The 27,587-nt window shown below is 50.2% G+C and overlaps 11 protein-coding genes across 11 annotated transcripts; 6 read left to right on the forward strand and 5 right to left on the reverse strand.

Annotated features, from left to right (window-relative positions):
- The first annotated feature begins 622 nt into the window (after positions 1 to 622).
- Positions 623 to 1,860, forward strand: BGZ61DRAFT_461784 (uncharacterized protein). The gene is made up of 2 exons (XM_046247213.1): positions 623 to 969; positions 1,047 to 1,860. The coding sequence occupies exons 1-2, from the start codon at positions 689 to 691 to the stop codon at positions 1,690 to 1,692; spliced, it is 927 nt and encodes a 308-aa protein (XP_046097802.1). The 5' UTR covers positions 623 to 688; the 3' UTR covers positions 1,693 to 1,860.
- A 1-nt stretch (position 1,861) lies between these two features.
- BGZ61DRAFT_461787 (uncharacterized protein) lies at positions 1,862 to 3,974 on the forward strand. Its single transcript, XM_046247214.1, has 3 exons — positions 1,862 to 2,036; positions 2,130 to 3,607; positions 3,668 to 3,974. Exons 1-3 carry the CDS (start codon positions 1,977 to 1,979, stop codon positions 3,690 to 3,692), a joined length of 1,563 nt encoding a protein of 520 aa, XP_046097803.1. The 5' UTR covers positions 1,862 to 1,976; the 3' UTR covers positions 3,693 to 3,974.
- A 700-nt stretch (positions 3,975 to 4,674) lies between these two features.
- Positions 4,675 to 6,207, forward strand: BGZ61DRAFT_484181 (uncharacterized protein; the record flags this gene model as incomplete). The annotated part of the gene is made up of 2 exons (XM_046249579.1): positions 4,675 to 4,856; positions 4,911 to 6,207. 2 exons carry the CDS (start codon positions 4,675 to 4,677, stop codon positions 6,205 to 6,207), a joined length of 1,479 nt encoding a protein of 492 aa, XP_046097804.1.
- Positions 6,208 to 6,530: 323 nt separating this feature from the next.
- Positions 6,531 to 7,907, reverse strand: BGZ61DRAFT_509793 (proline racemase). Its single transcript, XM_046252024.1, has one exon. The coding sequence runs from the start codon at positions 7,760 to 7,762 to the stop codon at positions 6,545 to 6,547; it is 1,218 nt and encodes a 405-aa protein (XP_046097805.1). The 5' UTR covers positions 7,763 to 7,907; the 3' UTR covers positions 6,531 to 6,544.
- Positions 7,908 to 8,212: 305 nt separating this feature from the next.
- BGZ61DRAFT_498634 (major facilitator superfamily domain-containing protein) lies at positions 8,213 to 9,853 on the forward strand (the record flags this gene model as incomplete). The annotated part of the gene is made up of 2 exons (XM_046251298.1): positions 8,213 to 8,235; positions 8,494 to 9,853. The coding sequence occupies 2 exons, from the start codon at positions 8,213 to 8,215 to the stop codon at positions 9,851 to 9,853; spliced, it is 1,383 nt and encodes a 460-aa protein (XP_046097806.1).
- Positions 9,854 to 9,955: 102 nt separating this feature from the next.
- On the reverse strand, positions 9,956 to 12,452 carry BGZ61DRAFT_461790 (fungal-specific transcription factor domain-containing protein). The gene is made up of 3 exons (XM_046247215.1): positions 12,099 to 12,452; positions 11,232 to 12,049; positions 9,956 to 11,181 (listed from the first exon to the last, which is right to left on the reverse strand). The coding sequence occupies exons 1-3, from the start codon at positions 12,328 to 12,330 to the stop codon at positions 10,219 to 10,221; spliced, it is 2,013 nt and encodes a 670-aa protein (XP_046097807.1). The 5' UTR covers positions 12,331 to 12,452; the 3' UTR covers positions 9,956 to 10,218.
- Positions 12,453 to 12,968: 516 nt separating this feature from the next.
- Positions 12,969 to 14,006, forward strand: BGZ61DRAFT_538439 (ornithine cyclodeaminase/mu-crystallin family protein; the record flags this gene model as incomplete). The annotated part of the gene is made up of 1 exon (XM_046254652.1): positions 12,969 to 14,006. The coding sequence occupies one exon, from the start codon at positions 12,969 to 12,971 to the stop codon at positions 14,004 to 14,006; it is 1,038 nt and encodes a 345-aa protein (XP_046097808.1).
- Positions 14,007 to 15,282: 1,276 nt separating this feature from the next.
- On the reverse strand, positions 15,283 to 17,633 carry BGZ61DRAFT_461791 (uncharacterized protein). Its single transcript, XM_046247216.1, has 4 exons — positions 17,255 to 17,633; positions 17,091 to 17,209; positions 16,601 to 17,039; positions 15,283 to 16,553 (listed from the first exon to the last, which is right to left on the reverse strand). Exons 1-4 carry the CDS (start codon positions 17,584 to 17,586, stop codon positions 15,362 to 15,364), a joined length of 2,082 nt encoding a protein of 693 aa, XP_046097809.1. The 5' UTR covers positions 17,587 to 17,633; the 3' UTR covers positions 15,283 to 15,361.
- A 1,496-nt stretch (positions 17,634 to 19,129) lies between these two features.
- Positions 19,130 to 21,095, forward strand: BGZ61DRAFT_121940 (major facilitator superfamily domain-containing protein). The gene is made up of 3 exons (XM_046237042.1): positions 19,130 to 19,461; positions 19,518 to 19,629; positions 19,680 to 21,095. The coding sequence occupies exons 1-3, from the start codon at positions 19,252 to 19,254 to the stop codon at positions 20,903 to 20,905; spliced, it is 1,548 nt and encodes a 515-aa protein (XP_046097810.1). The 5' UTR covers positions 19,130 to 19,251; the 3' UTR covers positions 20,906 to 21,095.
- A 630-nt stretch (positions 21,096 to 21,725) lies between these two features.
- On the reverse strand, positions 21,726 to 23,831 carry BGZ61DRAFT_484188 (uncharacterized protein; the record flags this gene model as incomplete). Its single annotated transcript, XM_046249580.1, has 2 exons — positions 21,726 to 22,264; positions 22,331 to 23,831. 2 exons carry the CDS (start codon positions 23,829 to 23,831, stop codon positions 21,726 to 21,728), a joined length of 2,040 nt encoding a protein of 679 aa, XP_046097811.1.
- Positions 23,832 to 24,890: 1,059 nt separating this feature from the next.
- Positions 24,891 to 27,263, reverse strand: BGZ61DRAFT_559250 (uncharacterized protein; the record flags this gene model as incomplete). The annotated part of the gene is made up of 3 exons (XM_046255751.1): positions 24,891 to 26,704; positions 26,812 to 27,064; positions 27,117 to 27,263. The coding sequence occupies 3 exons, from the start codon at positions 27,261 to 27,263 to the stop codon at positions 24,891 to 24,893; spliced, it is 2,214 nt and encodes a 737-aa protein (XP_046097812.1).
- Between the last annotated feature and the right edge of the window lie 324 nt (positions 27,264 to 27,587).

A 27,587-nucleotide genomic window follows, 5' to 3' on the forward strand; every position in this document is an offset into this window, starting at 1 on the left:
TTCTCAAAGGATTACTGCCTCTCGCTCTTTGTCTCTCAAGGCGTTGCCAGCGTGAAATCATTCCCTCTCCATAAATGTCCAGCCAGAGGGTAATATGGTCCAGCAGAAAGCAAACTGGCAGATGCAGATGCAGATGCAGTCACGCTTGCAGCATTCCCCCAACAATAGCTCCAATCTCCAGGGACTCGAAATTCGCCCTACGGTTATGATCCAGGTCACTTTGTCAAAGATTTACTCGTAGGCCACCCCACATGCACCTTTGGATGAGATTAGAGGCGCGACCGGCAAGCTGGTGCCGAACATGCGGCGGGGCCGATTTCCCAACATGCCACACCAAGCCGTTTTAGGGGAGCACTTCGACGCTAGAAGCCTGGTAAGGCTGATACGTGATGCTGCAATGTAGACGCTTGGTTATGTCGAGTCTTCGGCGAGAGCGCGGGATTGCCATTGGAGCAAGGGGAAGGTCAATAGCAAGGGTCTCCTCTTTGCCGCTGTGCAGGTGCAGCTGAGCCTCGTGGCAATGACGAAACTCGAGGTAGCCAATTTGGGAATGCATTTCGACACACATGGTATCTCGAGTATATAGTCTTAGGTGAAACTCCTTCTCCAGCTTCCTCTATACCGAACAGATAATTGGACAGCTGTTCCAACAAAGCCACCACAGTGACAAAGCCTTCTTACAATCAACATGGGGCACGTCACTCTGACCAACGGACTCGCCATTTGGCAACTCATCTACTTCATCGGCACCTTCGCTTGCAGTCTCTGGGTCACAGCACACCACGGCTTCATGAAGAGCTCTGGCTGGATCTTCCTCACCATCTTCAGCATCATCCGCATCGTCGGGTGCTCTGCGCAAATTGCGACAATCACTACCGACTCAGAAACGCCTGAGACTATCGCGGTATTGACGGGCTTTTTTGGTCTTTCTCCGTTGCTGCTGGCGACGCTGGGGATTGTGTCTCGGGTGTACGTGCAGCCCTCTCCAGAAATGACAGTCAAGTCAGACTATTCTTGTGGAAAATACTAACGATGGATTTCACCAGATGGTACTCCATACTGAAAACTCCGTGGAACATGCTGTTTTCGCTCGGCGTCGTCCGAGCCGTCCAGATTCCCGCCACCATCGCCCTCATCCTCGTCATCGTCGGCGGCGTCTCAGCAGACAACATCACCGAGATCGGAGAGCAAGACACAGTGAAGGCGGGAGTAATCCTATTCTTCGTCGTGTTCATCATTCTTGTTCTGCTCACCGTGGCTGCGGCCATAGGGCGACGCAGGGCTGGGTGTGGCGAGCTCAGGTTGCTGTGGGCCGTGGCGATATCTCTTCCAATCCTCTTGATCTGCATCGTCTACTCGTTCTTGGCCGTCTTCTCCCACAATCCAGTTTTTGAAGCCATGAGTGGATCGACATCGGCCGTTTTGGCGGAGCTGTTTATGGGTAGGGTTGAGGAGATGGCCGTCGTCTTGGTGTATCTCTGGGCTGGCATCACGCAAGAAGTCGTCCCCGCGACAGACGATGGAGCAGAACGCACCCAAGGAGAGAAGTTCATGTACAGGGCTCGCAGGGGCGATTTCGGGACGGGCAAGTTGGGCACACTGTCATTCCTCGCGCACGGCATCATCACCATGTTTCGCGGGAACAAACCCGACGAATCAACGCACCGATCGGCCGAAGGAGTCTCTGTATGACGCATCAGTCAGCACCAAGCTATTCCTCTTCTGGTGGGCATTTCGACGTTTCGTCGCCAAATGAGAGGCGCGGAGGGGCGGCGGGACCGTCTCCGTGTGGGTTCCGGGTGTTCGGCACAGGATCGTCGTGTCAGCGGCGGAGCGAATATTTGTCTATCAAACAAGGGGACGTTATTTTGAACGTCATTCCATCATCTACAGCTGAAGGGTTTCTTTGATATCATCGGGTCATCTGAGTCATTCAAATAGATCCTCTATAATTCACATTCCTCTCCTCACAAACCATGGTCTTCAGCGGCAAGCCATCTACAGCTTGCCACACCTGTCGCGAGAAGCGACGCAAGGTAAGCAGAACGCCGTGATAACCCGGCAACAATCCCAAAAATGCCACATGCGTTGAGTACATCACTCAATCCCTAATCACCCTTCCTGTCTAGTGCGACCGCATCCGGCCGGCCTGCACGCAATGCTTCCGCCAGAAGATCCCGTGTCCAGGGTACAGGGATACTTCGGAGCTGCGCTTCAGGGACGAAACAGGCGTTGTCGCTCATAAGGTGCAGAGGGCCAAGAAGAAGCGGCTTCCGACCCAAGACGCTTCTTGTTCATCTACTTTATTGGTATCAAGCAGCGCAATCGAGCTCCTCGAGGAGTTCAAGCTTAATGATGATGTAGAAGAAATTGTCCTGTCGCCTCTGGGTCACAATCTGAGCATCGATGTGCTTGCCGAACCCACAGCGATAACCTACTTCATGACATCATTCATTATCGCCTCTCCATTTCAAAACTATCTCCCAGGTCTCTACCAGACCGATCCACTCGCCAAGGACGCTGTCTCTTCAGCCATCCGTGCCGCTTCATTCGCCACCTTTGCGCTCCGAGTCAGAGATGCCAGCTACATGAAGACGGCTAGGTCCAGTTACGCCCTTGCCCTGGCTCAAACCAATACTGCATTAGCATCTCCCAAAGAGGCAGCTCTCGATCGAACCCTCGCTGCCGTCTTGCTGCTGGGCCTATTCGAAGCCATCATCTTCGAAGGCAGGGAATCACCAGAGAGCTGGACTGCACACACGCTTGGTGCTTTGGAACTACTTCGCCTAAGGGGCAAGCAACAGTTTCAGTCCCAGATGGCGCAACACCTGTTCATCCAAACTATCACTAACATTCGCACCAGTTGCGTGCAGAGAATCGTCCCTGTCCCAACTGAGTGTCTCACACTACATGATGAAGCTATTCAGTTTCTCAACGCCAAAGACCCAGCTCTCCGTCTTGGCCCCATAATAGACCGGGTTGCCAGTCTCAGAGCCCGAGCTACAGCGTCACCGGTTGCGGAACTACTTTACGAGGCCAGGGACCTCGACAACGACACGGTGGCTCTCATGGACGGCCTAGAGGATGAGATGCGGTACACCATGCGACCCAAAGAAGACACCCCTGCCTGGGCATATCTCGGCATCGCTTTCCGATATCCCAACCATAGAGTTGCGAAATTCTGGAGTGCCATTCGCATGATACGCATGTTACTGAATGAGCTCATCTGGAGGGGAGTATCACTCGGTTTAGATGACCCGCATCCCCAACTATCGAGTAGCGGTGCTTCCTGTCACGACCCTCTCTGCAGTTGCGTATACCTGAAAAACCTCAAGCAAATGGCAGGCCGTAACATGGCCGAGGTTGCGACAGGTGTGCTTGCGAGCGTCCCGGACTTTTTGGAACCTACCAGCAACCGAGGAAAGTTCTGTCCTTCTGCAAGAACATTGATCTGGCCGTTGAGCATTCTCCTCACGTCTTCCGTTTATTCATCATCCATGAGGAAGTACGCCGTCGTTTTTCTGCACGAGTTGGGACGAGACCTCAATCTCCCACAGGCAGTGGATACAGCCAGGATGCTTGGGGAGTCGGAAGTTGCAGAAGACTGGTGAGTGCAAGCTGAATCAGTAGCGTTGAAATGAGGGATGAGGTGCTAACTGTTCTCCAGGCTGCATTTGTATCATCTTGCCTAAATTTGGCTGATTAGTCTTTGGCACACCAGGCAGCGAAATATTTAAGTCTCGTGAACAATCTTTATTGGTCGTTGATTATCGTCACTCTAAATACAAAAGCTGTTTTGTAATAATGTTTAATCGCGTTGTCTTGCTATTTTTTTCAGGCGCTTCTTCAGTGGAAGGCAGTCTCTCAGTGCGCGACCAGTTGTGGTCCAGACTCAAACGCAACTGCCCGCTCGGAAATGATCAAATAACAGACTGGTGATCACACCGGATTGGATACACATTGCAATATAGACGCAAACAAGTTGATGTTTTCACACGTCGGGTGCATCAAAGCGTTGATTGGTTTGCCAACGGTAACTTAGCAAACACCAAACACTGTACAACCGTTGGTGCCTGACCTTGAAGCATTGCTGCCTCCCGTGGAATAGCCGGAGTTTGGCCCGTCGGCGGTGTATCTTTCTTTGTTGTCCATTTATTTGTCGTGGCTTTCTTTGTTGTTGCATCCAATGCTTAAGACGCAAGCGCTGCAATCATTCACGCGACTCGGAATGCCCTTTGACGTCAAGCTGCTCAGCTGAGCTACATATCAACACAAGCTACTGACATGTGGAAGCCTTAATATGTAGGTACGCCACTATTGCAAGACAGGAGATTTGACCAGGCTAAGGATTTCAGGCCAGCCACTTTGGTCACATGTGCATCGTGCATAAGGCACTCTTTTGTCCGTTTGAACAAAGCAAACACCGGCACATGACACACCAAAGGTTGATGTTCCCTACAAAGAGATCTGATCTGCCTGTTGCCTGCCACTCTACCCATCACTTCTGTCTTCGCATCATTCTTCACTTCTTCCTTTACACCCTTCTTCACTTCTTTCTTCACAATATCATCGTCGAAATTTGTCGTCGAAAGACCTTTATCTGGACATCTACCGACATCTCTCGATATCCCGTTGAAGTGAGGTCCTTGCCTGGACATCGACGAATATCGAAAAATGGGCTCCCGGCATCTGGCGCAGTTCGCGACCCTCCCGACCGAAACCCTCACTCTCATCTTCAGCAATTTTTGCCTCCACTGCTGCGGCGAATACGATCAGCCATGTGACGTAGGCACTGTGCAACAGCGTCAATTACAGCTTCGGCGAGAAAGAGACAGCCAGAAGCCGCACAGAAAGTCGTAGCACTGCTTGCTGTACCGCCGCCCACTGTGTTCGCTGAGCCGTGTTTCCAGGCGATTCCGAGATATTGCCCAGCCCATCTTGCATCATGAGTTCGCCCACGGCCACGGTGACTCTTGGAAATCGAGGGGGCTCAAGTGGAATCGGCGCCTCATTCTGTATATGCGGACAATAAGCCAGCGGCGGGACCTGGCCAGTGTTGTCAAGGTGGTCTCTCTCTACTGGAAACTCTTCAAGTCGACCCGCAAACACGACGCGAGTAAAGCACTTACCCAGGGCGCGAGTGCCTTGGGAATCGACCTTCCGAAAGCGTGGAGAGAACGTGCATTGCATCCCGTCCCTTTGTCCAGCTTCGATTTGTTCCAGAGGGACGTCCAGGCCAAAGACTTTTCGGATTTTCTCGTTTCTTTTTTAGATGGAGAGCATGGCCTCAGTCCATCTAATATTGACGAACTAAGCCGCAAACTCGACTCTGAGAGTGGAATGGGGAAGATATGGATAGCCGCCGAGCTATTTGCCATGTTACTTGTCCAGCTCCCGAATCTGGAGTATTTGAGCATCCGAAATGCCGACTTCAGGTTTCGTCTATGCACTTCCTCAGCATTATCAGCTCTTAATGTGTCAAGCCTCCCGCTAAAGACTTTTGATTCGCCCATCTTCTCTAGCCCGATCCTTGAACTGGCATCAGGGTTGCAAGCGTTCGACATCCGCGGTGAAAACGGCTTCCCTTCCTCGATTCCCCCTATGCCAAACCTGAGGGTCCTTCGGGTCTCGCGAATGGATCTGCCCGAGGAGAAGCTTCAAGATCTGCTCTCTGCTTGCACGGGTGGGCTTCGCACATTTACGTACGAGATGTTACCGGACCGACCTCGCATGGTAGAATTATGCTACGACAGATTTGCCAGACCTCTTCCCTTATCGGCCATAATGAGACATCTGCAAACTCATCGTGAAACTCTCCGTTGTTTGCACCTCGCTCTCCACAACGACAACAAAGAAAAGAACAGTCCCGCACTTACCTTCAAGGACTTCGTCGCTTTGCAACATTTGCTACTCAGCCCGAATATACTGCCGAAAGAGACCCAAGACGCATATGAGCATCCTTTCCTCATTGAAAACATTCCCTCCTCAATCAAAGCACTCAACTTTCGGAGTCTAGATCTCGTTAATCACACAGGGCTTCGGAAGGAGCTTATTAGTCTTGCTGAACTCAAAGGCCTGCAGCCGCAGCAATTCCCGAATCTTCGGCGAGTAATTTGCGACACGAGGCACACGTTTGAAGACGATGTGGTGGCGGTGATGTTGGCGGCAGCCGATATCAACCTGACATACAAGACCTGGGACTGGTGATTATGAGCGCTAGTCCCTGTCTGTCTGCAGGCACGTCGGATGGATGCGAGCAGCGGTTGAATTACCAAAAGTCCGGGATCACCTGGCCCTTGTTAAGATCGAGATTAGGTCGTTGCCTGGGGAGACATCAGATGGACCTCGAGCCATCTAGCAGTTTTATGGATTCAGTGTGTTGATGGATGTAGCTAAGATCTCTTGTCAATGCAGACTTATTAGAGTTGATTATCTATGGCAGCTAGATTGCCCAAACGACATGAGACTTGGTCCAAATCCTTTGACAATCCGCGAGTGAAGTATTAATATTTAATAGTGCTCTCCACGGTAAATTAAACATCCATTATTTTATGACTGACTTGAACGCGAAGCCATTTAACAATGGATCTCCATCTTCGATAATAAATCTGGATTGCCCAGTATAATACGCTTTCCCCTCAACCTTTACCGTAACTGCAACAGAAGGGGTGTCTTTGCTGTCAATCAAGCTCACTTCCTCCACTGGGGTGCCCAGAAACGCGCCTTCGCCTTGGTAGGCAAGAGACAAAAGCGAATGATACAGTTTTCTTTCATGTAGCTGTATCAACCCTTTTGCGTATGCCACCGCCACCCGAGCCACAACGCAGCCGCCCGTTGGTGAACGATCAATCTGCTCGCTCTCGTAGAATAACAGGCCTGCCTCGCTCCTCTCCTCAAACACCGCGTCTTGGACGACGTATTCGTCTGTGATCATGACTCTTCGCACTTGAACTTCTCCTAATCTAGCTGGCACTGACTCCGACAGATTGTGGGTGTGATTGAGAAACTCCGAAAGCGATTTCGTGAGTTGCTTATTCGCTCGCTCCAATGCTTCGAGATCGGGTTGACGTAGCCCCGAAGCGAAGCCCAAATCTTGGCACTTCACAAGCCCATACCACGCGCCGCCGTATCCGATATCTAGCTCGACGTCTTGTCTGCCGCCAAGTTCTGGCCAGCGGTTCTCGATGGGGATAGGAACACGAAGGCCAAGAGCCGCAGCGAATGCTGGGACAGAAAAAAATGCCACCGGTCGTGAAGGGTCACTTCGTGATCCACCTGGAAGTGTTGGCACCACCACCCTGACGATTCCAGTCGGTGTGTGTACTTTAATCTCCACACTCTGCGTTGCCGTATCATAGCATAATTCTCGCCGCTGTGGGAAAATGCTTTTGTCGTGCATGTCGACTAAGCACCTGGCCACGGCAATGGTACAATGGCCACACATATCTGAGAATCCGGAGTTATGCATAAATAGCACTCCCATGTGTGCTTCGCCGGTTTCTGTCAACTCTGTCCGTGGACACAGAATGGCCCCGAACATGGCCGCGTGTCCGCGAGGTTCGAGTATAATCCGTGAGCGTAGGTGGTCATATTTGCTTCGTGCTTGCGACCGTTGCTCAAGTAGAGTTCCCTGGAGAAGCGGGAAGCCTCGCACCACGATGCGTGCTGGTTGGCCGGAGGTGTGAAGGTCTATGCACTCAATGGGGCTGTGACCTGGGATAGGGTTGTCTGAGAATTGAAGATTGATATCGATAGATCCCATGATGGCAATGGAGTTGCTATAATTATATCCAGCTAACTCGGTGCCAAAGGAGGTTTGTTGACGAGAGATAAGGATATGCAACGATGGGCTGGGTAGTCAACGCTCTGTAGAAGCGACGCAAGATCCCGCCTTAAACATCGAAAGCATCGCTCAGATGAATGATTGGAAGAAGGTTAGTCTCAGTAGCGTTCCAAATTGTATATAAAACTGCGTCGAAAATCGGGTATCACCGGCCTCTGGATCCTCGTCGGACCGCACTTCCTTTTTCGAAGCTTATCTCGTCGACATATCAGCCCCGCTATGGTATCATCGCCCAAAAAGTTCATCCAGCCTGATTAACTTATTGCGTGCTAGTTTATTGTGGACCATCGTTGCGATCGAGCAGGATGGAGTACGGAGCTCAATTCGTCGGTGCATTCATTTAAAGCCGTTGCTTCTCCCCACAATAACATGGAACAAAAGCTCACGAAAAGGTCTTGACATTAGTGGCACTGGTGATTACGTCTTAACAAATCGTTCACCATGCAATCGGGTATGTTCTGCGCACCAACTCGTGTTTAGCACACAGGTTAGGTCTAATCCTTTGGTATAGAATACGAGACACACGACAAGGTGATCGCAGGGCCACAGGCAGAAGAGACAAGTCTCGGCCGGAGTGAAACCCCAAAAGACACACCGGAGTCCCCCATATCAGACCAATCCCGAACACCAGAGGAGATCAAGCTCGACAGACGCATCTTGCTCAAGACGGATGCGTTTGTTCTGAGCCTTCTCGTTCTGGTTGCAACTTTCGAATTCTTGGACAAAAATGCACTCGCCTACGCAGCTATCCTTGGCTTGAAGGTTGATACTGGACTGGTCAAACAGGAATACTCTTGGTTGGGATCAATTTTTTACTTTGGCTACCTGTCCATGCTGCCTCCCACCTTGTGGCTCTTGACAAAGGTTCCTGCGGGAAGAGTCATTGGAGTTTCGACATCGGGCTGGGGAATTTGTCTGATTTGCATGGCAGCATGCCAAAACTTTGCAGGTCTGGCTACCGTGCGATTCTTTCTCGGCATGTTTGAAGCCACCATCCTTCCTTGCTTCATGGTTATGTCGGCGACCTGGTGGAAGCGGTCTGAACAAGCTCTTCGAACCGCTCTCTGGTACAATACGTTCGCTGGAATTTTCGGTGGAATCCTAGCCTATGCCATGGCAAACATCCCAGGCCCCCTTGCTAAGTGGCGATATTTATTCATCATTTATGGATCGATTACAACCACTCTTGGCATTTATACTACTCTAATGCTGCCTTCGACCCCAGGACAAGCCTGGTTTTTGAACGAGTCGGAAAAGATGAGAGCTGTTGAAAGGCTTGCGTCTAATCAGCAAGGCAAGATGGTCGCTGGTTTCAAAATGTCCCAATGTGTCGAAGCACTCAAGTCGCCTTCCTACTGGCTGCTAATCATTTTCACCATCGCGCAATCTGTAACCAATGCCGGCATCACCAACTTCAACCCGCTCATCATCAATGGCTTTGGTTACAGCCCGCAGCGGACCACTCTACTCGCAACGCCACAGGCAGCCGTCGCATTCATCTCGCAGTTCTCGCTCGGTTTCCTCGCCCAATACGTCCCAAATTTGCGATGTATTATTTGGTGCATGAGTACTTTGCCAGCCATCGCAGGCGCCATGATTGTTCGCCTTGCGGATCATGAGGCACAGCGCAACCTTGCGCTCGGTGGTGTGTACTTGATGGGCTTCTACAACGTCTCATGGGTCATGGCTGTATCTCTTGCGACTTCAAACAATAGTGGAGTGACGAAGAAGTCGTTTGCAAGCACGTCCATCGCGGTTGCTTACGCCGTTGGCAATATCATTGGCCCGCAGTTCTTCATGACCAAGGAAGCACCAACCTATCAGACTGGTATCTTGGCCATGTTTGTTTGCTTCGCAATCATGTTTGTTACTGGTGTTGCGTATGCTGCTGTTCAGATTATTACCAACAAGAGAAGGGCACTGGTCCCGGTGATCGAGGATAATTCTGAGGATACATCAGATATCGACCTGACGGATGGGCAAAACTTGAGATTTAAATACTCCTATTAATGGTGTATCATCCTGGGGAATTAACTTCTCGTCCATTAATACTGTCTTTAATAAAGTTTCACGTTGGCGCCTTGTCAACTACAGCGTCATTCGTATCATCGACTCAGTTCTCTTTTGACTGTGTGGTCAATCTTAAACCGTGCGCAATTGACTGTGTAGATATTCGTACGAGAGAAGAGTCAATGTTTTCGCGAAGCTTCGCTCAATTACATCACTAGCATCAATCTCACGAACGAGTTTCCAAGTCCATTATGTCAATCCCAGCAACATTGATCGAGCCAGCACAATCACTTCCCTTCAATTTCTGGGCTGCCATTGTTTTCCGGGTAATATTCCTCATTCCATTCAAGTAACATACCACAACTTCAAGTGAGAATCACGCGCAAATTGTTTTGCCTCAATACATCAACCCAGCTCACTGTGATGTCGTACTCCTCCTTTCGTCTCTTCCACACCTCAGTAGCCACGTCAGCAGCAACGTCGAAACCACTCAAATTGCTCCTCAGGCTAGCTTCGCGCAGCCACCGCAACCACTTCTGTTGGGAATCCAGGCTCAATGCTTCACATGCAGCTATGAAACCAGGCCATACCATGGCTACGGTCTGATCGTGCTGGAGCGAAAACTCTGTGCAACGCAACAGGTGTGTATACACTTGTCCGACGTATGACTGGAGGATCACAGGGTTGATCTTTCTGACTCGTCTGTAATAGAAAATAATCAGGGAGGAGTGGAGCGCAAGAAGTAGATGGTGCATGGTTCGACAGCTGTCCTCGTTTGCAACCCCAGACTGACTGAACCCGTCTCGTATGACGCCATCCCAGTTGCATATCTTATTTTCCAACTGTGTAGATCTCAAGTTGAACTCGTCGGTAAATGTGGTGTGCATGCCGTCCACGTAGAACGCATCAAGCTCGTTAGCTAGATGTGTAGTTTGCGATATCAAGCCAAGAATTGTTTGCGGTATGCCGTATATCTCTCTGGTTGTTAAACAACCAGTCTCTGGGTTCGTGTTGGACCGGACAAGGAGGTTTTCGAAGGCAATGGGGGAAACCGACCCGGCACTTGTCTGTCGTGTGAGGCTTTGGGTTGTCAGAGAAGGGAATTCCATGCCCGAAGCTTTGATCAAAAGTGTGTCTTGGTTCAATCCGTGTACGGACGGACGGGGGTACACAAAGGTGCTTTCCTCTATGACCCTCTGGTACAGATAGATGTTGTGGAGCTGGGCCACTTTCCTTGAAATCTTCTGCTTTGACATGCCGCGAATGCAAATGAACCTCTCGGCGTCGAGCAGGTAGAACCTAGCCTCGGAGAGACTACCGCTCATTACCTATCTGAGTGATTAATATGTGCAAGCTCAAAGGCGACTGGACCACTTACACATAAGGTAACCATTGCAAGAAGTGCCATCAAGACATCCTTATACTTTGCTTTCGGGCCACCAGTAGACTCGTCTTGCAAAGACTGCCGTGCCCGAACTTTTGCTCTATGTTTATAAGTCTGTCCAAGGTGCCACCAATGGCTCGTCTGTTCAGCTTCTCCACACAGCCTGTCGAGGTTGAATGCACTGATGGCAAGGATGGAGAAGAGCAACGAGGCTCGCGCTGGTCCAGCATCGCCTTCAAGAACAAACTCTCCAACCGTACTCCTGGTAGATGGAAGATAAAGAGTCTGCCATGGAGGCTTCTTGTTGTATGACATGGGAAGTAGTTTCGCCATGTCGGATTGGTAGTTCTCTAAAAGGTGATGAATGCGCGACATGTCTAGATCCTCTAAATCCTTGGCTTTCGGTGGGGATATGCCGGCTTGTGGAGATGGTGATGTAAATTTTGGTGTGTGGAGAAGTAATTCATTCAGCTGCAAGAGTTCGTATTCGTTGGTAATCAGAGAGCCGAAACCGTAGTCCATAAAGAGTTCCAAAGGTAATGCTGTTTCGCTTGCCGAAGGCCCATTATTGCTGTATGACTGAATGTCTGAGAAAAGATCATCTACATTTTGTTCGGGCTCGCTCTCAATGGTTGCTTCCGTAGAACCCCCCGGGGAGGTGGCCTTGAACAATCCAAACGGGCCTTTTACCGTGGTCGCGTATGAAGTATCGGCGTGCTCAGTGGTGCCATGCAACTCATCCAAGACCTGTTGAATAGAGTACGGACTCAGCGATTGTACCATCGTTTCTGACATGGCTATTCTTTCCCGCTCTGGCAATAGTATTAGCACCCGTGAGCAGGGAGCAGGAAACCGACGTACCAGACAAGAGTATTCGGCGAGAGGCCGCAGCATCATGCGCTATCTTAGAAACTCCACTCCCATCTCCGCCGAAAGGGTCGTACTCGATCCATAGAAGGTTATTTGTGTAGCCGCCGCAAGACAATCCTAATCGTGTGCAATCGCCGCAGGCTGGTTTTGCCTGGTCGCACTTGACCTTGCGGCCTTTACACGTCGAGCAGCCTCCGTAAGATTTGGAGGACCGGGTCGCCATGCCGCTGATTCGATCAATTTGGAAGAGCTGGTATCGTCATACCTCGAGGTTCCAGAGGCAGGTTCCCAAGTCGGTTGCGTAGAACCACGAGGGAATACGGAGGAGCATGGGTCTTCTTCTCGTCGGCCCGCACTTCCTATTTAGTTGCTCATGGTTCGATTAGACCGTTTGCTTATCTGCCCTTGCGATGGCGTTATCGGCAAATGTGCTCGTCTTCCGCTAACCCATTTCATCTCTAGTTTCTCTTTATCTCCGAGCAATGTGGTCCTGCGATTCGTCATACGCGTCATGGTGATCCAGTTTTACCAGCCCGGCTTATCGTAGACAAAATATCTCCAAATTTAAATTCACATTGGGAGTCCATAGTTGACCATTGGAACTTTATTATACCAAATTGTCTATCAGACCAAACTCATGTTCGGAATGTCGCCCCCAGAGGTGTTTGTCGGAAAGGCCTTCCATTTTGGTCGCGCACACTTAATCAGATTAGTACTGTTCTGATCAATACGAACAGTGAACTCTGGATCTGTAACATCTAACATTTTAAATGTTCAGACCAATGCCATCAAACTTTTCTGGGTGACTTCCACATCTCTTCAACAGACTTGGGTCAATTGCAGCAACATCAGCAAACCACCATGCTAATTCTTTCCCACGACCAAGTTCTCACCACCCTCCAATCTCTTTCCAAGACCCAATGCCTCGAAATTCTCTCCTCTGTACAACATGCGCTCTCCGCGATTTCTACGACTCCTTCGCCTATCCATCAACCGCTCCGGACGCCCATCACCACTAGCACTGGCTACACTTCACTATTTATGCCCGCCTCTACAACAACGACAACCGGCATCAAAACCGTAACAGTCCATAGCGACGGTGGTCCTCATCTTGGTGCTCTCGCGATTTTCGCACCGAATGGAGAACTTATCGGTCTGCTAAATGCAGAGGAGTTGACGGGATTCAGAACGGCATTAATGACTATGCTAGGATTCGTGAAGAGAGTATGCGAGGTCGATGGCGAGCTCGTTATCTTTGGGGCGGGGAAGCAGGCGGAGTGGCATTTAAGATTGGCCATGTTATTTGGGCCGAGGGAAGGGAAAATCAGTCGAGTGACAGTCGTCGGCCGAGGCGCCCAGAGGACTACCGCCTTTGAGACACACGTGGTGGAGGAGATGAGGCGAAGCTACCCCGGGGTCATATTCTCTATGCTGTGCTCAGAGGGAAATGCCACCTACCAGGAACAGCTCAATGATGTGTTGGGCAGTAGTGCAGCCATCTTCTGCTGCACGCCATCGCGAGAACCACTATTTGCTTTCTCCAGCATTGATACACCTGGCCGTACGAGATTCATCAGTCTTATTGGCTCATTCAAACCACAGATGATGGAAGTAGATCCAGAGACACTTCTGTCTGGCGACCTTCTCTGTGTAGACACGCGAGATGGCTGTATCAAGGAAGCGGGCGAGATGCATACAGCCAAGGTGACGCCGGAGCAAGTGATTCAGATGGGAGATCTTCTTGCATTAGACGACAACCATGAAAGTAGAGATGTCTTGCGGAAGCAAAATGTTGTATTCAGGGCAGTAGGGATGGGGGTTCTCGAAATTGTCGTTGGCAAAGCAGTACTTGACATTGCAGCAGACAGGCAAATTGGTACGCGAATCGACGACTTGTAGACTACGAGGATCCTTATTTACTAGGTGCAATTCAGTTGATACGGAGTTAGAAATAATTGAGTTAATGAAACAATGGAAAATTCGGTGTACCAGCAAACCTACAACTAATGGATAAAAGCCAGGGCGAACTGCAAACCACCTGTAACAACAAGCGAAGCATCTATAGCTGCAGTCAATATCAGTTTGCTCTCCGGCTCTTGACCATTGATAGCCGCACAACGTGACAGCCGCGCCGCGCAGTTCATTATATTAGCCACCTCCCCGACAATAGCCGCTGACCTGTCTGAATTCGCTTCGTCGTTGCTCAGCTCGCTACAGTGTTCCACTGCAACAAAACTCAACAGTGTCACACAGACAAAATCGACAGTTTCTCCGGTGGCCTAAGTGTCGTTGACTACAAGGAAGCTTAGCCCATACTTAGTCGCGAAGAATCCCTGTGCCGGCCCGGTGAAGGCGAGCTTGGCCGCGGCGGCTGCGCCGGTGACCAAACGGGACACTGTTTTCCAACCCGCATCCTGGATCGGATCCCTGGGAAGGGCAGTGTCAGCCACGTAGCTCGAGGGGGTGTACATGACGCTCAAGACGGCTGAGGGGACGGTCCAAGGGTTTGGGGGGAACCAGGAGTCACCGTCATCGGACTCGTCGTCCTGTCAGTCCATATTTCCTCCTCGTAGTTGATGTAGACAGCTGTTAAGCCGCAAAAGCTTGCGATGGTGTATCCCGCAATGTAGATGGATTTTGCAATTTCGGCAAACACGGGAGGGATAGCACCAGGACAAGTGGGAGCTATGCTGGGGGCGCCGACGGAAGTGTAGGAGGAAAGGGAGTTCGCGGAAGCTCTGTTCTTGAGGGAGTTTGCCTGAAGTCGGCGGCAAGGAATGAAAGATCAGGAATGCCAATGGCGTTGAGAATGTCCGAGATGATCGGAATATGGATCTTTGTCTCTAAGAGCCCGACGGCCGCACTGGCAAGTTATACATTACCCTGGGCCGTAGAAGCCTCCCCCCGCAGTCGCCTCGGTGAGCACTTTTGTCCATCCGTGTGAAGCCGCTCACGCCCACTGGCCCGTACCATCCGCTTTTCCCAAGCCGTGAAACCTGTAGAGGGAGGCATATTCGTTGCGACCGAGCGGCTGTCTCGTGCATACAGTGCCTCTCCATATATACATTGGTTGGATAGACAATGCCATTTTAAAACGATTGGGAGAAAAATATCAGTTCAGCTCTGTACGAGTGTCCCGACTTTTGATATCACATCAAGCAAAGAAATTAGCCTGCGCATATCTGCCTTCGCTAGATGTCAAATGCTTTGTATGTGAACTAGGTCATTATTTCCAAGTAGCAGTAATCGCTTTCTTACACCCAGGTAATATCAGGCTTCCCGCCAGGCAACATCATGCGGAACGGCCACCCTTGCTTCTCATGAATCGCGCTGACAATCTTCTGCAGCCACAAAGTCGCCAGCCCCGGAATTACATACTCACACCGTTCATTCCTCGACATTTCTACCGCAGTGGCCCACGACTGCTTGCCGCCTTCTTCATCGCCCAGAGTTAGCTGAGCGTGGGCTATGGACAAATGAATGACAACCGCTGTCCATCTGTGCTTCGCCCTGAAAATCGGGAGATGCTCCATCCGTTGCAAAGTATACCTCCACATCCGCAGCGCTTCTTCAAAGTCCAGTCGCTCGTGAACAGTGCGGGCGGCGTCTATTAACCTACGCATATGGAGCAGCTGGTCATTGACATCGTCCAGTTCCGGTGGTTCAATATCAGCAAGTCGCTGCAGTGTTGCTTCCGCAGCGTCCAGTTGCCCCTGGCCAATACTTGCCTCCACGAAGGCTAGGGACAGACGTCTGAAGGGACGACCCTTCTTGTGAGTCTCTGCCATTCCCTCGAGCTCTAGCTGGAGGATATCCACTGCTTTTCCATATTCATTCATCTCGCAGTATATCTCTGCTAGTTTAGAAGTAATCAGAAAGCGAGTGTTGAGCCGTATAGGCGTTGTGGAGTTTAGCCACAGGTGCTGCTCCAAAGATGCCTGGGCGGCTGGAAAGTCACCTATTGACTGAAAGAACTTTGCTGCCGTTCCCTGAAGCCTGCGAGTCACCTCTATTTCGAATGACGATAGTGGCTGTATCCCTTCCCACTCATACATACACGAGGCCACATCGCTGTCGTATCGCTGGACCTTGTTCTCGATATGAGAGATGTGAAGTCTTCCTCTCAGAGCACTGTCATAGTGGGAGGTAGGGTGTGGACTTTGACTGAGGAAACCGCGGATCTTGGCATCGGATTTGTCTAGTCCTCCATCCATACGGTAGATGATGCTTTCGAAAAGCGCCAATGAGGCATGCAAGTAATAGGGCATTGATTTGCGTAGCAACATCCTCGCGCGCTCAACTGCAACTTGGCGGATCGTGAAGAAATCTCTCTCCACGAAGAAGAGAAGTGCCTCAATAGCGTGTGTTCTTAAAGATAAAGACACTCGCATGTGTTTCGTTGCTTTATCGAGTAGGACCCAAATTGCCTTTTTCAGCTGCGGTGACCTGCAAACGTGTTAGTCAAGCAAGACATAAAGTTCAAGAGATCATACCAAGTAGTATTGCCTTCAAAACAGGGCGGACAGGCAAAACAAATCAATCTCAGCGCCATGGATGCCAAGTCTTCTTTTGTCTGAGGAGATAGAGTGTCGGGGAATGGTGTCATTACTTCCGGCCGGATTGACCAAGTGGGGGTTCCATCTTCCAGCTCGTGTTTTGTAATTTCCGGGCGGGCACCAGCTTGAGCGAGGCAATTGTCGTCAGACATAAACTGCACTAGCTCTGAAGGGAGCCCAAATTCAGTAGCTGTGGTTGTTTTTATTTCGCCCTCCTGTGTCCATCGCCTTTGAGAACCTCGTACACTCTGCAGTAGTGCAACGGGAATGTCAGAGCCGCCGAGGGCGAAAATGAGCAATAATAGCTGATCTGAGCGTGGAAGAATGTCCCCAAACTCAACAAGGAGATTGAAGTATGAGAGTTTTATTACGGGATCTAAGGATGAGCTCAGTCAATAGGCACCTAAGAACCCAAAGGGCTGCTAACCATTGAGTAGCGTGGAGACCAGGCGCTGGACGAAGTCATTGTAGTCTGGAGCATGTAATCCAACTGAATGCAGATGACTAAAAGCTTCTTCGTCGTCCATATTGAGGTATCTCTCATATCTGTACCGGATGAGTATTGGCCGACGCACCTGAGAGACTGCTTACGTTGAAGAAGGTATATCCAATGGAAGCCAGAATAGGGAACCGATGCCGCCGAGTTTACGAGCTATTTTGATGTATTTCTTTCCAGCATAGCGTAGTTCTGAAGTCCTTGATCCTTTTATGGCACTTGAGATATGGGGTGAAGCCCAGACTTGAGCATCTTGGGGATCCAATTTAGATCTCAGGAATATTGACACACAGGCAAGCCTTCGCAGCAGTTCTGTGTGGTGAACGTCACCGGAGGCCTTCCAGAACCCGTCTATATCATCATTGAATCTGCTGCATATTTGATTCACTTGCGATGTATCAATGGCCTTCACAGACATTATCTTCATGGTCCGTTGGTTGTTTGGAACGACCTGATAACCAACATCCCGGGCGAGCGGTTTCGACTTTGCCAAAATAGTGCGGATCGCGGCCAGGTGCTTGGTCAGATCAGAAGCGTCCAGTTTGGCCTTGGGGTCTCCGGAATCATCCGCCATCTGGCGGACGGTGCCGCAGAGACACATGGTCTTGATCATGAGAGTTGGTGGAGAGGTTGCGATAGATTGATAAAGAGATTGATAACCCAATTTTAGACCTCACTTTGATGCGGCCGAGCTTCGGACTAGATCGCGTGACCCGCTGAGTCACGTGAACGTGTTGATACCAAGCGGAAGCAACATGAACAGTCAAAACAGACCAGAAACGGCGTGTACTACTACGAGAAACACCTTGTGAGGAGTTCAGTGCCTTGCAGACATCACCAGCACTATGTGTGCTATTGAGATCTTCTGCATCACCGTTTGAAAGCGATCCACTGGTGGGTCTGGGTCTGGCAGCACCATGGCGATAACGGCTGGGGTGTGCAGCCTACCCTAGAGTTAATTGAGGGCAGGGATGGATCCATCCGGCGAAGCCATCGATAGGAATGACTTAGAAATTGGGGTTTATATGACGTGCTTCATATTGTAATGAAAGAATAGAACGGCCAAATGAGCAAGATAATAATTGGGAGTATAAATTTCTCACAAACTCTGAGAGTCACGAAGAAGGCGGCGATTTGTAGGAAGTGAAATGGCGCAGAAGTCAACATTGACTTGGCTTTGATGACGCTAATCGTACACCCGAGCCGAATTAGGACACAAAGTAATAGATTGATAAGATAATCCATCTCCATCTTTCCGGGGTGCTGCTACGTACAGCTGAAAACCTGCCGACAACCCCCGATGATTTATCCGCGCCAAGATTTTCTGGGGTGATGTTTCCATCACTGTGAAAGAAAATCGGCGTCGAGTCCCTGTCAAGTGGAGTCGCAGGGGTAAGTCGTCCAAGACTCTCACGTTGAGAAAATTGAGAGCTTTCTCTGAGACCAAGTGGGGCTGAAAATTCCGGGGCCGACTCATCTAATCATTAGCGAAGGGTCTTGACTCGATCCATCGGAATTATTTGGGATGGTGTTGAACATCAGGTTTTATCTGATCTGCTGCTGGGGTTGGAGTATATCGGGTGGTGGTCGGGGAGTGTATTCCATCAATTCAAGGTACTCACTCTACGAGCATCAGAGCTGGTTTACTGTGAGTACAGCGAGATGAGACACCTCGTACCCATCAAGACGGTCTGCTGTTCGTAGAATCTTCGCTCGACTCGACCTCATTCACAACATCCCCATCCCCGAAAATAAACACCACGAGACAATCGATAATCTGCGCCTTATTACAATGGATTCGGCTGCACCCTACCAAACCATCCTAGCCGCCGACGTCGGCTCTGCATTACGCGTCTGGATCCAAGTGGGACGTCTTACTCAATGTTACCTAGTGCTCCTCGTTTGCGAACCATTGTGACAGCCAACAACTCGACGGCATCCAAGCGTCCAGAGGCGAAAACCTGGTCGACCCACAATTATTCGATCTGATAAAGCCTCGAGTGCCAGCCCTGATCTGCTCGAGAAATCTCCCAGAGCATCCCGTCCTCCTTCAGCATCTTTTCTCCTCCTCTCCATCAAGACTCCTCCAACAATGGAAGACTCCAAGGAAAAGAACCCCGAAAATGGCCTGCCTGTTGTCACGACTGTTGTCGATCACAACGATGACAGCTCGCAGGACGATCGCAGGACCGCCATTCCTCTGAACATGAAGATCCTCTCAGTTGTCGTCGTCAGCATGATTGGATTCGGAGGTCACTGGAGCAGCGGCGTGACGGGAGCTTTAAAGAGCACTCTGAAGAAGGCAAGTCGACCGAACCATCTCAAAACGCGACCTTTGTCTAACACAAGCCACTCTAGGAACTCGACATCACCAACACGCAATACGCTGTGCTTGAATCAAGCGAAAACTTCATCAAGGTAGTCTTGATCTTGGCCAGTGGCCTTCTCACCGACCGTTATGGTGGTGCCAGTACGCGAATCTCTATTCAATGAGCATTGCGGTATGCTAATACTCTACAGGCACCATGCTCTGGGGCAACGCCGTATTCAGCGCCGGTGCAATTCTGATTGCAGCGGCCACAACTGTCCGCAACTACAAGTTCATGATTTTTGGTGTCGTCGTTCAAGCTCTCGGCGATGTCACTACCCAAGTCGCTCAGTACAAGATTTTCTCATCCTGGTTCCCACCATCCTCTGGCTTCGCCTCAACCCTGGCGTTTGAGCTCGGCATCGGAAAAATCGGCTCCTTCGTCGGCAAGGCTACGGCCAACGTCATTGCGACGAACCTGGGTGATTTTAGCTGGGCCTACTGGATGGCAGTGTTCATGAACCTGTTTACCAACGTCGCAACGCTCTTCTTCTGGTGGTTTACTCGCTGGTGCGAGAAGCGCTATGCCGGAACATTGGATCCAGCAACGGGAGAGAAGCTCACCGAGAATAACAAGAAGTTCGAGATCACCAAGATGCTACGACTTCCTTGGTCTTTCTGGCTTATTGTTTTGTTTTCGCTGTTCCAGACCTCAACGTCGAGCATTTTCTCCTCTAATGGCACTGAGCTGGCTGAGCAACGTTTTGACATCTCGGCTGTACAGGCGGGTTGGTATTCATCCATGTCGCAATACCTTGGCTTCTTCTTTGTGCCAATGGTGGGAATATTCATCGACATCCTTGGTCGCCGCCTTACCGTCATGCTCGTATGCGGTCTTGGCATGCTGTTGGCCATGTGCCTAGCTGCCTGGGGACCTTCTGTTGCAGGGACCGCAGCTAGCTTTGGCATCTACGCCATCGCCTCTTCGCTCGGCCCTACTGTCATCATTGATAGCATCCGCACTAGCATGTGGTACCAAGAGGTCTTCGGAGCCGGGTACGCCATCAAAATTGCCATCAACAACAGCATGACGATCATTGTCGGGATCATCGCCGGTGTTATTCAAGACCGCGACAATAACAGTTACGACAACGTCATTATCTTGTACGTGGCTCTTGCGGCCGGATCCGTGGTTGTTGGTACCATCATGGTTATCTTGGGGTATATGAGCAATGTAATCGGTCTCTTGCAATGGAGTCGGAAGGAGAGAGTGCTGAATGGAAAAGTCATCAACGCCACAAAAGAAGAATTCGAGACTGGAGAGCGTGCCGAGTGGAACCGAAAGCTCAGCCTTATCAACTTCATCTCGGTCATTATTCTGATGACTGGCGCTTGTGTTGCATATTTCTGGGGCGTGGGCACTGGTCACAACTACTAAAGATGCTCTAGAGCTTGATGTCATGATGAACACCAAGCCCCATTTCAAAGTCATCATTGGTACGAACTGGTCAGAAGTTGAATGCTGTGTGTTTTGACAAGATATCTCTCCAGAAGCTTTGATATATCATATTATTCCTTTTTATTACTCTATTACACTGGTTGTTGGGAACAATTTCATTTAATCTAAGTGAAGAAAAGGCTGCGCAGTCCCGGATTTGGGAAAGGAAGGCTTTTCAAACAACTCAAGATGAGGATTCCCGACTCCCTCCACTATCGTGATTTGTAGGGCATGTTGGAAGGCAGGGGTTACTTAAAATGAGCTAATACATCCACAGAAAGGATAACACCAGTGTGACTATCACGCCCGTTCTTTAAGAGTCAGTATAGGGTAAGCGGGATGACTGGCGTATGATCTGACGCAGTCGGATCATAACGTCGGGGTTGCAGCACATGCCCTTCTTTCGCCCAGGAAGGCTTATTTGTTTCTTTCTCTGATAGTTGGTGATAAGGTTGTTTTACTGCGGTGACAAGGCGGGCATCATCAGTGAACCGAGCGACCGAGATAAACCTCATACGAGGAAACCAGATATTAAATCACCTGTATCTTATCAGAGTCGACAAATCAACCCGTACATGCATACTGGATAAAGACGGAAATATTGGTACAGCAGCCGCCAGAGCTATTGCCTAGAAACCGGCACCTAGATTGCGACTGCGGAACCCACTCATCCGAGCCCACCCTGCAACGCACTTATACACAAGCCTGGCCCAACGCTGTACTCTCACCGATAGCCCATCGTATACCGAATGTGCCTCTCCTATGACGTAACTTGGATCGTAACATGAGGGCTACCATCTTCACCCACGACGCTGATGATACCATACATGGAGTTCAACGTCTTTGTACGTTTCTCAACTTGCGCCTTTCCAACCACCGAGAGTCCCTGAAGCTGGGAAAGGAAGTTGCCCGAGCGGCATATCAAGTACAAAATTGCCGTAAGCGTGTCCAAGTCTGTAGATACAAACGGGAAATGGTGGCTTGGGGAGCTGAAAAGGACCACGCCAGCGACGAGGGCGAGCACAGCAAGCATGAAGCCTAGAACCCCAACGCTCACCCAAGTGCAGACGTTGAATGTCATCCATGTGATTGCGTTGTTGAAAGGAACGTTGGCGAGCACTATGGGTAAGAAGTCGCTTAGTATGGTCACGGCAGAGATGAGCGCGAGCAGTTTATGCCCACGAGCAAGATAGGTCATGATGCCAACATAAGGGTTCGGAGATAGTGGCATTAGGATGGAGTCCTTGGGTTCCATTGGACGTCGAGACATGTTCCAGACAGGAAGAATCCTCGCCAGCTCTAAGTCAGACATCAGCAAAAAGTTGCGGTAACACTGATTGACGACTGAGGTATGTAAATACTTACCGTTGAAGATGGACGCCCAGCCAAACCCAATGACCACGCCAAAGACAGTGAAGAGAAATCGGACCCCAAATGCGCTCTGGGAATCCATGAATCTCTCAAATCCACTGTCGTTGTAGGTTAGCCGATAGTATAGTACCAGAATCACCAAACCAATGATGAAGATGGCAAAACTGATCACTTTGGCTAGTATCCAAAAGAACACGGATCGATTCGGCGTGCCTCGATCAACCTCGAGTGGTGGAGGATCCGACATGGGAGTTTGATCTTTAGCCTTAGGTCTCGAGAAGTTCACAGTCTGGACCTCAGCGACGTCGCCCATGACGGTAATGCAATATTGCTGATCTCCTGACGGATACGTGATATAGCCAAACTCCAATTTTTGTTCCCCAAGCGTTTCAGCAGCCTGGGTAGTCGAGAACATTCCATCGGCACCCAACGAGATCCTGCGCATGACGGCGGTGAGATATGGGTTCAGAGAGAGACTGGAAATTCCCAGGATACTGCGCGGATCGGATGTAACCCCGAATGTCTTCCCATTCAGCAAGAAGATGTATGCGACGACGACACAACCCATGACCACAAGCAACGCCTGTGCTATTCGGATCATGGTGTTAGACGCTTCAAGTGTCGCGGTGCAGTGCTTTGTCCAGTCCTGGAGACACTCGCCTTGCAGGGTGAGACGAACGCTTTGAGCAGCTAGAGGGGTTAACAAGGCTGCGCTGTACTTCAAGACGGTTGACAATGTTACAGCCGAGTGTCCGGTGAACAGCGCTCTGAATGCAAAACCCAAGCCGGAGACGCCATTGTATTGAAGAAGAAGCGTCTGTGATGCTCTACCGCCACCAGGGCGTGCCAGCTGCGCAAAGGGCTCTAGACCCTTTGTCTCGAGGTCCAGTATTTTCCACGGGATGGCGAAGATGGACGCCACCAGGGTGGGTAGAAACGTGCCGATGAAGTATACCAACTCAGGCGACAGCCATGCGTCTCCGTTGAGCGAAAGCCATCCAATACTCGGGGGCGGAGCGGTTGGCTCACCTCGCGAGAAGACCCCATTTAAGATGGACCTAAGGTGGTGGGAGTTTGACCTGGCCACCAAGATCCCCTCCTTGACAGTTGCGCTGCGGATGTAATTCGCCGGTTGGATTTCCTCAGATGTCCCCCCTCGTGGAAGCGCAAGGCTTGCGGATTCGAGTAGTACAATCAATGTGACAATAAGGCCGAGAAGAATCAGTAGAGTTGGGCATTGTAAAGATGTCGGTTTCCAACGCGGCTGGCTTGTTTGCAAACGCCTCGTTGCTCTGCTATTACGTCTTGATGAAACGCAGCACCATACCAGAAGGCCAAGAATCACCAAGCCGACCGGAAGGATTGAGAAGAGCGCAACAATCCTTGACGCTCCGGGGATGGTGGAGCCAATGATGCCAGAAACGCCGTCGTTCGAAGTTGTGGCCTCGGATACTACCGTTACAGTAGTCGGGGAAGAAGTTGAGTCCGTCTCCATTTCTGTTCAGGGAGATATTCACACGCGTTGATCAAGGTTAGTACGAGTGCAAGTTCGCAACATGATGATCTGGAATGGAACCAAATTTTGCCAAAGACAAAAATAGAATAGCTAGTAGCTCAAATATTCAACCATCATTTGCCACGTTTGATCGGGGCTGAAACAGGTGGGAATGAGGATTGGCTGCTAAACTGGAGGCTGTGCCGCCCAACTCTCAAGACAGCTGCGGCTGAGTAGTGGTTAGGTCTGGAACGAGTACGGGAATTCTTGATAGGTCGAGAGAGCACAACTAAATCGGCACCTGCTGCCGGTCGAGGCTTCGTAAAGACTCATGTCGGCGTTCTTAGTCCCGGGAAGTTGTTATTCCGCGATCGACGACGCATCTGGACCGCCTCGATCTTAATTCAAGGTTCGGTCTGTGCAGATTGGTATTCCTGGTGATTGGTCACTGTGAAAGATAAAATGCCGCCATTCCTGGATAGGTTGGCCAGACTATTTAGCGGCGCTGTGGGTGCCAGCCACAAGTCGACATATCCACGTCAAAGCTGCTGACGCTCCGACGATCTACGGGCTGATGACCTCTGCTCGGATCCGTACACGGCATTCATTCGTCGAGTTTTGTAGACTATTGTTTCAGCTCAAGCCTGCCAGTTGGTCGGGCTTGGTAGATCACTAGCCTAGCCTAGCTACTGCATGACGCTCGCTCTTTCATTCTTGTGGGGGAAAAAAAAGAGAAAAGGTCTACCCGCGAAACATCAGCTGACTACCGTAGCGCAGGGCCGGTTACTTATCGTAGCTAATCAGCAGTTTCTTGGTCTCCAAGAAGATGGCCGCTTCTTGGACTTCGCCACACAAACTCCCTCGTCAATATTGACTTCGGGAATAGAGAGAGAAAGATAAAGGGAAAGAGTAAGCGAGCTGGCATCAAGGTAACCACTAATTGATTCTACCTACGGCACCATGCCCTTCCCTGACTTCGAACACGTGGCCTGCATTCTGTAACCTGACTATGGGCCAACTTGATGATGTACTTCAGTACCGGTTGGACCCTACCATTTCTTACTCCCAGATCCACCTTGAGCCAGTTATCCAATTCTTGCCTTGACAACGGGCACATCTGTACCCATAGCTAACTGAGCCATATATAAGAAAAGAAGTAAGCATCCCCGTTTCTTGTTGAGGCTTTGACGCTTCCTTCCGGCAAAATAAGCAGGGCACCGAAAGGAATGGGCCAAAGGTGTTTTCCCCAGCCTCTGCCGTAGGCTGCTGACCTTGAATCTCACTTCCTCTGACACCATGACTGGTGCCATCTGCATCTGGACCAATCCTTTCACTGTCACTGCCCGCTTCATCTGGAACCGGACTATCACTGTCGTTGCCCGCCTCGTCTAGACTACTATCGCTGTCTGTGCGTGTTTCATCTTGATCCGTACTCTCAATGCTTTCCGTGTCTTCTGAGTCCGTTTTGTCGTAGTAACTTGTCCAATAACTGCTTCCAGTGTCTTCTCCCTCCTCCTCATCACTTTGGTCATCGTTAGCTTTGAAGCCACGGTTAGACCATGCTCCAAAGAAGGCAGGCGCTGTGCACCTGACAATTGAGTACCGAGACTCTGTCACCAAAGTGTGTCTGCAGTCATCCTGACATTTATCAAAAAGCGGCAGGCCAACCCCATTAAGAGATCGGATGGGCTCATATGCATAATTGATGGTACGGAGACATATCATCAGCAGCTCTTCATAGTCTGGCGCCTCATTTAGATTCTTTTCGCCATTGAGTATTTCTACTCTTGCATGCTGGCATTCAGTGAAGGGTGCGCAATGAACACGGAGTTGCATTTTGGTATTACTCCCTTCTTTCGATATTTGCTGGATGCACATGATGATGCGGTTTGTTGGATTGAAATGGTCGCTGGTCGAACCTCCCATTCCTGCTGGTTGAGGCTGGTTTGGTACGCTTTGAAATGGTACCAATTCGCCATGATTGTTCGCCTCTGGTGGGAGAACATCTTCACCAGTCAAGAAAGAGCTGTTGGATCTCCTCGAGCCAGTGGAGTTCGCTTCTAGAGCCTCCGATTCTAGGCCAGAATCGGATCCATACCCAGAAGCGGTTTCACTTGTAGGTGTCAACCCAGTCGTTACATCGCAGAGGATCGGAACCTTGAACCAACCCACGGGGGAATGGATACTTGGCTTGAACTTGGCCTGGTGTATGCCAGTTCGTAGGAAAGCCGGATGCTGTTCGATCTTAGAATCAGGAGCAAAGATCATCTCCTCGTCTACTGAGTCGCATTCGCCATTTTGTAGCATCTTGGGTTCATGGACCGCCACTTTCGGGTCCTCTGGGTTGTCCGTTTTGGTGGAAATGAAGAGTATTTGGCCATTCTCGATGACTGCCTCTATGTCGTCTATTGCAAGATGCCCATCGGCAAAGTCAGAGACGCTGCTGGTTGTGGATGGGGACTCATCCTCCCGAAGATCGGCATCGCTGTTGATACTCAAGCTGTCCCTGGCCAGAGCCTGGACCGGGGCGAGAATGCGGTTGATGGCCTGATCGTACGAAGTAGCAGTGGTGGATTGCTCGCGCGTGGATGAAACTGGGAAGATGTTCTGAACGGATCCGTTGTCCGAGCTACCACTAGCCTCTCGTACTTCTTTCTTCTTGTAGCTAGATAGCCGCGGTATGACTTGGGGGCCACGACGTCGACAGTCGCTCACGAAACGACCGTAAATTGGTGTTTTCAGTTTCGGACACGTAAGGGGAGGATTAATATCCTGTATGCTTTTGGAAATTTGATCCCTGGCACTGTTGATCATTTCCTGGGTCTCTGCATGTCTGCGTTGCGGTGACAGCCCGTCAATCAACGAGCTAAACTCTGACGATGCAAGAGAACAGACTTACCCTGTGCCTGTGACGTATAGAACGATTATGCCCATTGCCAAATGAAGAGCTTTCGTTGTGGATTCTAATGCTCGACTTTACTCTGGATGTCTTCCTGACGAAGGGCAAAGTGAATCGAGAACCCGTACTTCTGGGCGTGGTGCGTCAACCGATGGTACCACTTTTCTCCAGGTTTATCGAGACTGTGAAGAAGTTGGTCTAAGTCACCAATGGCTTTTTCAACATTTGACTTGCAGAAGTCAATCAAACCGTGGGTTTGACCAGCCTTGTCCTGATATGTTAAGTGCTCAAGCCCGTGGATGCCACTGGTAACCTTGTTTATTACCAAGATGATCTGCGATAATTATTAATCAGGCCGCCGAGCAAATACTGCAAATAAAACTTACCGAGTTAAGGTGATCAAGCTCGATCAAATACTTTTGAAACTGTTCTCTTGCGCCTTTGACCTTTCTCAAAAACTTTGCAAGTTTAGCGAGTACCTCACACAGGGTGATGCCACTCGCGGCGACACCGAGCAGCTCTATGCCAGACATTGGAGTCCGTCGAGAAACAAATCGATGTTGATCGGGACTATGGTCGAAAAACTGCCACGTGGGGTCAGGCCGAGGATGATCGCGATAATCTTGGTTTGGTTTGGTTGTCCATTTTCAGAATGCAAGTCGGACTCCAGTAAGTATATACTTGAGTGCAAAACATGGCTCCAAAGGCCATTGTTATGCTTCGCCTCGCATTCTGCCAAATGCCAACTGTCACTGCCAACTGTCGCTGCTTGCATGAGTGAGGGTGGGCGGTGGGCAGTTGGAGGGTTCCTGTAAGGTGGTGGATTGGGGTAAAGGCCGGCGCGACCTAATCATATA

This window comes from Ilyonectria robusta (genome assembly GCF_021365365.1).
Source record: "Ilyonectria robusta strain PMI_751 chromosome Unknown BGZ61scaffold_28, whole genome shotgun sequence".
Classification (NCBI taxonomy): domain Eukaryota; kingdom Fungi; phylum Ascomycota; class Sordariomycetes; order Hypocreales; family Nectriaceae; genus Ilyonectria; species Ilyonectria robusta.

Coding starts and splice junctions, on each gene's coding strand:
- BGZ61DRAFT_461784 (XM_046247213.1), top strand. CDS start 689: ATGGGGCACGTCACTCTGACCAACGGACTCGCCATTTGGCAACTCATC. Junction 970..1,046: donor CTGGGGATTGTGTCTCGGGT/GTACGTGCAGCC, acceptor GGATTTCACCAG/ATGGTACTCCATACTGAAAA.
- BGZ61DRAFT_461787 (XM_046247214.1), top strand. CDS start 1,977: ATGGTCTTCAGCGGCAAGCCATCTACAGCTTGCCACACCTGTCGCGAG. Junction 2,037..2,129: donor GTCGCGAGAAGCGACGCAAG/GTAAGCAGAACG, acceptor CTTCCTGTCTAG/TGCGACCGCATCCGGCCGGC. Junction 3,608..3,667: donor TCGGAAGTTGCAGAAGACTG/GTGAGTGCAAGC, acceptor ACTGTTCTCCAG/GCTGCATTTGTATCATCTTG.
- BGZ61DRAFT_509793 (XM_046252024.1), bottom strand. CDS start 7,762: ATGGGATCTATCGATATCAATCTTCAATTCTCAGACAACCCTATCCCA.
- BGZ61DRAFT_461790 (XM_046247215.1), bottom strand. CDS start 12,330: ATGGCGACCCGGTCCTCCAAATCTTACGGAGGCTGCTCGACGTGTAAA. Junction 12,050..12,098: donor TCGCCGAATACTCTTGTCTG/GTACGTCGGTTT, acceptor TACTATTGCCAG/AGCGGGAAAGAATAGCCATG. Junction 11,182..11,231: donor TTGCAATGGTTACCTTATGT/GTAAGTGGTCCA, acceptor TCACTCAGATAG/GTAATGAGCGGTAGTCTCTC.
- BGZ61DRAFT_461791 (XM_046247216.1), bottom strand. CDS start 17,586: ATGAAGATAATGTCTGTGAAGGCCATTGATACATCGCAAGTGAATCAA. Junction 17,040..17,090: donor GGTCTCCACGCTACTCAATG/GTTAGCAGCCCT, acceptor GCTCATCCTTAG/ATCCCGTAATAAAACTCTCA. Junction 16,554..16,600: donor TTTGAAGGCAATACTACTTG/GTATGATCTCTT, acceptor ACACGTTTGCAG/GTCACCGCAGCTGAAAAAGG.
- BGZ61DRAFT_121940 (XM_046237042.1), top strand. CDS start 19,252: ATGGAAGACTCCAAGGAAAAGAACCCCGAAAATGGCCTGCCTGTTGTC. Junction 19,462..19,517: donor TAAAGAGCACTCTGAAGAAG/GCAAGTCGACCG, acceptor AAGCCACTCTAG/GAACTCGACATCACCAACAC. Junction 19,630..19,679: donor CGACCGTTATGGTGGTGCCA/GTACGCGAATCT, acceptor AATACTCTACAG/GCACCATGCTCTGGGGCAAC.